Raw genomic sequence first — 10863 nt, 5'->3', positions numbered from 1 at the left:
TTAAAGCAATAATAATAATAATAATAATAATAATAATAATAATAATAATAATAATAATAATAATAATAATAATAATAATAATAATAATAATAATAATAATAATAATAATAATAATGATAATGATAATGATAATGATAATGATAATAATGATAATAATAATAATAATAATGATAATAATAATAATAATTAATAATAATAATAATAATAATAATAATAAATAAATAAATAATAGTGTCCGCTTGAGAATATAGGCAGGTTTATGAGATTTTGGAGCTCGATATTGTAATCGATAATCCCGTTATATGGCCGTACTTGGAGTAATGTCGTCGCTTGTGCAATTTTAATACGATAATTATACGATAGAGCAACTGTTAGAAGAGTAAGGTACACGTAAAATTGTGAGCATGTCCTCAGAATTATGTATGGAGAATTAGATAGTATCAAGAAGGATTTATTATTTATAATAAAAGTGTGAAGACGCGAAGACGTGCTATTGAACATCGTGATTAGATCGTCTCTCAATGTCGACACCTTTTATCTGTGCGTTATATTTAACATAATAATTGTATATCTGCAAGATTTTTATAACAACTTTTACAAATAATGACGTTTGTAATTCGCATGCTTGTAACAATTGGCAGTACGATTAAGTTGTGATTTTTATTAAGAATTGGAATTGTTTTGGAATTAGAAATTCTTAAATGCAAAAAATCTTTGTATTGTAACATTGAGTCGCTTACTGGCAGTTATTGCGTGGAAATGATGAAATGTCACATACAATTTTTGATTTCACCCATTGACGTCTTTGACGATGTAGGGGGAAGAGATAAGAATCGGAGGAGAAACAATGAAAAACAGCAAAAAGAAATGAAAAGCAACAAAATCAAAATATATATTCAACAACAAAAATCTAATTTAATAACAAAATAAGAAGACTGCAATAAAATTAATAATTTAATAACAAAATAAGATTGTAATAAAGTTAATCATAGTAAACAGTAATAATAAAATAATATTAATGATATATAAGTAATGACTAGAAGAGTATAATAAGTGTGTCTATACAATAGATAATAGTGATTGTAGTAGAAACATACAAAAAATCTCGCGTTTACGCGAGAGTTACTCTCTAAATTATCCTGAGGCTATGTTTTAGATAGTAGAAGGCTATCTACTATCGAAGGCTCGATGAAGCTCTATTATCGACAATCTTTGATCTTTTTTCAACTTCCCAAAAAATACTGTTTTAAATTTCATTAAACATAAATGTATTGAACGCAAGTTTTCGTTAAATATAAAATTTGTTTGAAATTGATGCGACCGTAATACACGTAAGCGTTCACAGGATACACACACGATTTTCTTTTGTAATAAACCATTTATTATTAATGTTTGCCGAGTGAATTATTGATACGTGCAGGAAGTAAATATATCAACATATAATATATTAAGGATGCAGTTCTTTGAGATCAAGGATACATTCTCACATCTTATTCTGAATTAACTGCGAACCTGATTTAAAATCTATCTAATTAAAATCTATTGCAACTAAAATCTCTTTTCTTAGGGCTAAGGATTTAAGAATCTGAAAATATATAAATTTCGAGAAAATTGATATATATAAAAATCTTATTAATCCAAAGATATGTTATATTTTCGCTAAAAATGAGGCAAAAAATTTCGATAGTATAAATCTGAATTGTGATCTACATTCTACTTCTTACAGCCAAGAAAACACGAACAAATTCAAATTTCAAGCAGAAATTGAAATTTATCATTATTTAGATAAATTCATGAATGATAATATTAATAATAATGATAATTTCAATTACCAGATGTTCTCGATGGAGGCAAGCGAAAAAAAAAGATAAACAAGGATCTTCTATCAAGGAGCTACGTGGCGCGCAGAACGTGTTTAACTATGAGCAGCTATGTGTGTATGTGTATTTCCTTCGTTTTTATTTCTCTGAACATTAGGACAAAATGGTAATCAATCGCTTATCCGTTTATCCGTAGATAATCCAATAATGTTTGTAATAATGAAGTTTAGTGTTATACTAGATGTATCGATGAGAGAGAGAGAGAGAGAGAGAGAGAGAGAGAGAGAGAGAGAGAGAGAGAGGGAAAGAGTCAATAATTTTTTGTTCATTCGTTCTTTCTTCTCGTGACTAAACGCGATATCCCGCTCATCCGCTGAGCTGAGTTTCCCTGCAAAAAAGATTAAAACAGGATCGAAAGGAATTAATTCCCATAAAAATCCAAGTTCTTTTTTAACAGTAAATAGTTGATAATAATAGATTTTCACATTTTCTTCTGGACTGCCAATTTTGAAGATGAGGAAAACGCGTTCGTAGAATGAATTCCTATCGAAACTTTTCGGTTCAACCATTTGTTGCAGAGTCGCGTTTGTTCGATCGCTTTATCGCATCGCCGCGGATCTCTCTGAAGAAGGTGGTGCCGAGAGTTCGAGCAAAAATATTTGCTTTCGAGCCTCGCGCGCCTGGCCGAGACCGAGTCAAATCTGCGAGTACGCGGTCAACTACGCTATCGCGCTTTTCGTTTAATCCTTCAATCTCTCAATTCTGATTTTCAATCGAAGAATGGAACCAAGTGCATCGTAGAGCATCAAATTCCTTGCAAGTGTTACTCGCAAAAAAGATTTCAGCAATAATTAATAACTATCGATAGCTAGAATCTTGACAGAATGATACACTTCTCAATATTTTTAATTAGAGCGCACATATATAATTCTATTTAAGATTCTAATACATTAGAAATTCGTTTGGAAAGATATTAAAAATGTAATTATATGTACAAATATGTAATAGATATTTTATTATAACAAATACTTTGATATCGCTGGAATGTACTGGAAACATACTTAGATATTAAATTTGTTTCAATTTAGATTCAATAGTATACACAAAGCTTGATTCCATCTTTCCCCCCATAATACGGAGCGGCGGTGGTAGCTGACCAAGTACAATCGTTTCATGATGATGTTCGACCGTACATATGCGAGTAATTATTTAAAAATTACACTTAACTCTGTTTAATTTAATCGGGGAGAAGTGCAAAACTGGATGTTTAGACGAATCAAGTCACATAGGATTGACATTTAGATCGATTAACTCTTAGACTAAGCGAAAGATAAATTTCTGGACACGATTTCACACACGCGCTCTCCAGAGATAATCCCAGCCGGACGTGCGAAGCTTTCGACGTTCGAAGTGGATAAAATACTATTTCGAAATGTATTTTTCGTTCTTGCGCGTGTGTGTGTTCTATATAAAAACTCGCTATTTCCATCCTACACTTTTTTTCATCTCTCTTATTCCTCTAATAATAAGTAATAAGATTACATTACAAATATTGATTGCCGCGCGTACAGATGTGCTGCGGCGTTTCTTCTTCGTAGTTTATAAGAAAGAGCAACGGAAAATAGCGTATTTTTCATTACAGTCGTCAAGTGCAAAATTGGGCGAAACAGTATTTTCGCCGCCTTCGGTTAGCATTACACGTTTATCTATTCTTCAGGTAGAGATACAAATGTCTGTGGGCGGGATCGCCATCGCTCGCCATTACTCGTATTGCAAGCAAAACATGTGTATATGTATGTGCGTGTAAGTATATACGTATATACATAGGGAGACGTAACATGTATATATGTATACGTATATCCATGTATATATATAATGTCTGCGATAATAATCATGATAACAATATAACAGTGATATAATAATTAATGACAATGACAATGACAATAATAATAATTACAATCAATGTAATAATATTTATATAATCCGAATAATCGTTACTATCGTTCACACTGCACGGAAGGAAACGTTCAGACTTTCTGAGGTATAGTATTACGCGATGCATCATTTGTTCCAAATTAAAGCATCTCTCTCATTCTGCGATTGGCACGAAAAACGAAAATAAGATCCGTATTTCAGTCTTCCGATGCGCATGTTAAATCTTTATGCTATAAGGTGTAAAGTAGATAGAATACATAGCGTACATACTAGACTGAAACATCTTAAAGCAATAAGATACAATTCGATAGTCCAAATAATTAATAATAATCGAAACAAGCGAATAGATATTTCCATGGCACAACAAATCAACACGAACAATTAACAATATAAGTGAGTACGAATAAAAGTTAATAGTAGCTCGATCAAACAAACCTGAGATTCAATTATACAGTGATCTTCTTCATAAACGCAAGAATAACAAGAAGAAAGTAACTTTTATGACCTAAGAATAGATTTTTATCCAACCTTGTTTTACCCTATTGAATCTGTATGCATTTCATCTTTACACATCGGAAGGCCTAGCTTTAATGTCAATTGGATTGTTCCTTGATACCTCAAAATACTGATAACGCACTGACGCACGCGTGTACATATGTACGCATCATTGTACATTGGGATGCAGATCATTTTTAAAACATGTATCGAGATAAGAAATCAAAGTGTGAAATACAGCGGGTGACTTTGTCCAGATGTACGAGATAACATTTTAATGCCTAAACTGTCAATAACCCGTCGTTACATTTCACCTCTTGAATACTTATGCATAATTGCTAACTTTTACGAAGAATACGCTTAGATCTCATTTATGAAGAATTTAGTGTGATTAAGTTTTATATATTTTTTTTTTTTAAATTATATATAACAAAGGTTGCTGAAGAATTTAGAAGCCAAACATTCGGAAAAACGAAATACGATGATAACGATGGCGACATAGCGGAATTTTTAATCAGCTTCGTTTTCGTCGTCACGCTAAATTTTACTACGGATCTCGATTCGATTTACGTCTTTCGTATAAAGATATGTTCATCTATAGACCACAAAAATGAGCGGAAACAGTTAATCGGAAAAATCTCTAATGAAAATAGAATACACAGCTTCATTGGACATTTTAACTGACCGAACTTTAATGCTCGTGAGTCAGTGTGAGCAGCAATGTATATCATTTTTTTTTTCAATTTTTTTTCAAGAGTATATTGCTTCTATAAACGCATGGTAACTAAATCTACGGCATGTAATGCTAACGTAATCGTGAGAAGCTTAGGTAATCGTTAGTCTCCGATATCTGTTGTTCACGCACAAAGTACGGAAAGATACAATAATCACGCCGATGCAAACCAGACAAAAAAGCACAACGACGAGATACATTGTCGAACACATAAAAAGTTTTAAAGCTTCAGATTCTTCGCCGCACCTTTTCGTTACAGGACACGCTTAGGCACGCTGATCGACACACTTGGGAAACGCGGAGAGATTATAGTGCGCGAATACGCAAGCCAAGATGGAAAATGAGCAAATCGCTATGGAATGTGAGAAATCTGGAGATTACAAATATAATACGTAATCTGTACACTATGTACCATAACAGTGGTGTGAACGATTTTGCAGACCCTGTCGCATGCCAATGATATATTATGGGACGATTAAAAAAAAAAGGAAAAAAAAGGAAGGAATATCGAAAGGTACATATCATAGAAGCGAAGGTCTCCCAAATGTTAATTACACCACTGTACGGTGTACTCATATCAGAAAAAATCTGGCACTGGCTGAATTCATCGTGAAAATCACGCATTCTATTCCTGAGATAAAAGAATAGAGTGAGATTATTGCGATATCTTGCGAAGGAAGAAATTGTTTCAGATAAACGCTTTGGCTACATTTTTTTTTCTGATACGTGTACAATATTCTGCACTTTTGAGCCAATATAATATAATAATTTATATTTTATTGTGTGGTCTTAATTCGAGAGTTTCTAACTTAAATTGGGGCAAATGACAACTTTCAAAGAAAACTTTGTTGCGAGCATTGCGAGGCACGTCCCTCTCCGCACGTTTGAAAAATCCCTTTAATATGAATTAACTATTAAGTACGCGAATAATAATTGTAACAATAATAATAATAATTATGTGCCACGTGCGGGCGCGCGGGCGTGTGCTCCTTGGAGTTTTTAATCAGTGTGAAAAAATATCTAAAAAAATGGAGATACAAATCGACTATAGCCACTCAATTCATCGGTTTTGTTAACATTCGTAAACTCGTATTTATAAATGTTGTAATAAAGATCGTTATATACCGGATATATATATCCGCTCAAACATGGTGTGCCGATTGACGCTTGTAAGAAGAAATGAATCGCACTGGCAATCATTATATCCCGTACAATTAGGGCTCACTATCGATCGATTTTAATAGACAAGAGTAAAAGGCTGATTGCCTCCCCCTTTCTTTTTTTCTTTCTGCGACAGCGGCAGCGACAGTAATATAATAATAGTAATAGTAATAGTAGTAGTCATTAATGATAATCGTGTAATAACAATAATAATAAACCAATGAATCTTTTTTTTATACAACAATCACACGTATAGAAGCGACAAATTAGAGTAATAGAAATAACTATCCCTTACTCTCACATAATTTTATGTTTATACACACACGCACACACGCACACACACGCACACACACGCCAACACACACACACGCACGCACACACACACACACACACACACACACACACACACACACACACACACACACAATGTGTGTGTGTATGTATGAATGTATGTATGTATGTATGTATGTATGTATGTATGTATGTATGTATGTATGTATGTATGTATGTATGTATGTATGTATGTATGTATATATATATATATATAGTATATCTGCAATATATTAAATCGTATCTGTATTCTTGTATCAATATACATACGCGTAAGTGTCGTGTGCGCGCGTACGACCGCGCGAACGCGGTGCGGCTCTGTTGTTTAAAAATGCGCATTCATTGTGTATATAACGCACCCAGACGGCATGCGATTGCTCAAAAATTCGTTTTCCTCTTAAAACTAATAAAATGCAAAAACAATATAAAGATGGAGAAACACATTCCACAACAATGAAACGCGAAAGCTTCGAGAAGCTGAGGAGAGCAAACAAGACTTGAACACAACGTCGAGACTTTCATTTTGATATATGACCTGATGGAGTGATCGATAGAGATTAAATAACTATATGTTAATAATTCTGTTCTAATGAATCTACGGATTTTTGACGTTCGTACACGCGCACGCGCTCGCACTCATATACATATTATAACATATATATGTATAGTTATTTCTTTATATTTATATATATTTATATATATATATAACAAGATGGCAAAAATGTTCCTTCGGATTTCTCGCAGATGGAGACTCCTTGTTTTCTCTCGTTCGTCAAAATTACATTATTATTACGCGTAAGTCATAATAGTAATAGAGAAATGTACGAACGTGTAGAAAGATTCGTCATATTAATGAAGTAAATTCGACAAAAAACGTTTAAATTCGCGATCACTTTAAAGTACGGGTTCACCTAACCCCTACTAATTTCGCAGTGAATAAAACCACCAGTCGCGCGTCGCAACTTGTGTCCGTGGTGTTTATATCATTTCTTTTAGCTTTTCCAAGTTTAATAAATATACGCCTATATGTAACATTAATAATATAAAGAGAAAAAGAGAGCGAGAGAGAGAGGGGGGAGAGGGACAGAGAGAGAGAGAGAGAGAGAGAGAGAGAGAGGGAGAGAGAGAGAGAGAGAGAGAGAGAGAGAGAGAGAGAGAGAGAGACAGACAGACAGACAAAGAAAGAGGGAGAGAGAGAAAAGAGGAAAAAAGGAGGGAGATGGTGGAGAGAAAGAGAGAGAGATATATATATATATATATATGTGTGTGTAACAGAATCTTTCATCTGTATTTTTTCTACTCTTGTTTTTACTCCCCTTTTGACCTTCAATTTCGTTTAAAGAAGGAAGGTTGCATTCAACAGTGGAAGTTTCATTATTCATGTGTTCATCCTACATATATTCGGGAGATGCAAGATCGATTGAGAAATGAAATTACGAGACTCGGCTAAAAAAACAGCGGTAAGTGTGACAAGTTAACTTTGTACAATATTTAGATTCATGTATGGTTCGTATATATATATGTGTGTTTGTATATATCTATCGTGTGAGTGTAACGCATCGGCGTCCAAAATAATTGAATGCACATCATTCATCAAATTTTCTTAGGATGATGAGATAACATCACGAGATAACCAACTTCTTATTAAAAATTGATTCATTTCATTTTTATAGAATAATCGTGTGTGCATATTATGTGTATGGAGGAAGAAAGATATTTACGCAACGAGATGCAATACCGCTTTGGCGAGTTTGTCAGTTTTTAAATTTATTATTTAGATCGTAAGGCTCGCTATTCGAGAAAAATAGTATGAACGATTTGATATCGCGTCGTAATTACTTGTATTGGAGGTCATACATATAGTGAGTGTGGCTGGGACGAGACAACGCCGCAAGAGCAATGAGGAGATAATGGAACCGCGAACACAACCGATCTTATATCGGTGCTTGTTAATAGGGGGGTTAATAGGGGCGACGACATCGTGTGCCGGATCTACGCAGAGCGCGGCTGATAGTCACAAGAGTATGCTTATCTTACGCCAAAGTCTCGCAACTAATTGGTGAAATTGAAGCATCACTGAATAGACTTAGAAAACCAGAAACAGAATGTAGATAACATTACGTTCTACATCGATAGAATAGAAACTGCGATCGACTATAATAATCAGAGTCGGATGAGATGAATTCAGCACGTTGAGCACTTGTGTACGTTGTATAATCTCGTGAAGCAGATGTTACCGGGAGGAGTATTCAATAGGAGATAGGAAGTGCGATATCTCTCTAGCTGGAGTAAGGAAAGCTGGTAAAACGATTCATAGGACTGTAAAGGGTGCGAAAAGAGGAAGTCGAATACAAACGACGATGAGGTTGGGGCTCGAATCGATACTGAGTATTGACAGAATCAGCGATGGTCGCGATGAAACGCGAAGAAGAGAAGAAAACGAAGAGTTACCGAAGTATTGGCACGGAAGAGAGAACGAGTGAGGAAACGAAGGTGATGTGTGCGTATAACGCAGGAGTAGCAGGCAACATTTCTGTTGAAAAGTTTGCGATGAATCGGGAAATAGCAATGCCACATTTTACGTTGACGCAACGCAACAAGATATTCTTCCGTGTGTAATCTTTCTTCAACTTTCACTCTCATCTCTCGCAACACAACACTGAAAATGGTATCTGTGCATAGACGTGTGCGCGTATGAGAGAGAGAGAGAGAGAGAGAGAGAGAGAGAGAGAGAGAGAGAGAGAGAGAGAATATCAGCGCATCCGCAAAAAGATGCGAATTATCGCAATCGAGGAACTACGCGCGAGAAATTTTTACTTCATTAACAATAAGATTTGAGAAAGTTAGGGTTCTCGATAGTTAAAAATTTGCATGCCGCACACTTTTAACAATTTCTGTTCTTCCTTGGTCCTTCGATGTAAAATATTTTCCGAATATGGAAATATAATTTAATGAAAAGGAATGCCAATACTTGAAACGAGAACAAGAGAAGATAATACAAGTGTAAAAAAACAATATTGATCACGCGGAACCTAACATCTTTCTGTGGGAATTGCATTTTCACCTAATGATGTGAAAGAAAAAGTACTTCAAGCTTCGTATTTAATATCGATGGTAACGAGGATTCAATTGGGACGTGGTGTGCTCGATCGTACTCCTGCATAATAGAACGTCGATGAATGCACGATGAAACATAGCGTAAGCTTGACGTATATAACATATTCGATTGATTCGATTTTACGGAGTTTCTATCGCGATTAGCAGCGTTTAAGAAATATATATATATATGTCTGACCATCCGAAATTCGGTTGTCCTCTCGGTGTTTACCTCGACGGTATCTGCCGATTTCAATCATTCCCGACGGTACAATCACGTCCACAGAAGATGAACGAAAAAGCATCGTGACACGAAATGTTAAGAACGATCGTGGACACGTGCAGCGAGATTTCCTCCTTTTCTTTCCTCTCTTTCTCTCTCTCTCTCTCTCTCTCTCTCTCTCTCTCTCTCTCTCTCTCTCCCCCTCTCCTCTTTTCTTCCCTCCTTTCCTTCTCCCCCTCTCTCTCTCTCTCTCTCCCCCTCACCACCGCGATCCCTCTCATTAGCTGACAGCGGACAAAGCGTGTCTGCCTCGCGTCCTCGATGCTCGTCGAACAACCGACTCAATGATCAATTGATCAATTTCGGTCTTTCTCGTGCTTTCGATGATCCCGTTTTCGCGCGTGATTCCCTCGTCGAGACTCTGAGGCACACGTGGCACGGTGCACGCCGAGTGTAGGTAGATATTAAGTACGCTGAGCAGGTACTGGAGCGAGTAATACATGCCGGCAGCTGCGGCATTTCTTGCGGGTTTCGGTTTTTGTCGCGCTTAGTACTACTTGTGTATGTGTGTGTACATTCTTGTATTCGTGTTGTTCTCTCTTAAACGCCGCATTACATCGTTGTGTGTCTCGTAACTGCTTCGTGTACGTGTATTTATGTATGTATATGTGTGTTTGTGTGTCGTGAAAACGCCCGAGTACGCTGTGTGCTCCGTATTCCTAACGTTCGTTAATTCATTCGCGCTCTCTCGGGAGATGATGAGCGTCCACCGAGCGCAGCAGCGGAATAGTCATCTCGGTCCATTTATTTGTGGTTGAAAGAGAACGGTGACGGGCCCGTCACCGCGCTTCGGTGGAAATGCACATTCTGCCACTTGTTGTCCTTCTTGTGCCATACACGACTCTCCTCGCTCTGCTGGGTGTGAGCTACACCTTGTCTGCGAAAGCACAAGTAATATGCGAATTAGTTGAAGATTTCAATTTTATCATTCGTATCGCAAGATAGGAATACTTTGCTCTAAATGAAAGAAAACTTTTGATACCATTCACATTGTTTCAAAAATTAATTAT

The 10863-nt window shown here is 35.9% G+C and overlaps 1 protein-coding gene across 25 annotated transcripts in view; it reads right to left on the bottom strand.

The window, feature by feature from the left end:
- Nucleotides 1-941: 941 nt before the first annotated feature.
- CaMKII (Calcium/calmodulin-dependent protein kinase II) overlaps nt 942-10863 on the bottom strand; it is a 102279-nt gene continuing 92357 nt past the window's right edge. For all 25 annotated transcript variants that reach the window (XM_067352727.1, XM_067352726.1, XM_067352729.1 and 22 more), the window contains one exon: nt 942-10730. In XM_067352727.1, coding sequence (XP_067208828.1) covers nt 10598-10730 — 133 coding nt within the window. In that variant the 3' untranslated portion in view covers nt 942-10597. The remainder of the gene's footprint in view (nt 10731-10863) is intronic.

The sequence above is a fragment of the Linepithema humile genome, chromosome 4 (assembly GCF_040581485.1).
Source record: "Linepithema humile isolate Giens D197 chromosome 4, Lhum_UNIL_v1.0, whole genome shotgun sequence".
In the NCBI taxonomy this organism is placed as follows: domain Eukaryota; kingdom Metazoa; phylum Arthropoda; class Insecta; order Hymenoptera; family Formicidae; genus Linepithema; species Linepithema humile.
Note: the sequence above shows the minus strand (reverse complement) of the source record. Positions and strands in the feature narration are given on the sequence as shown.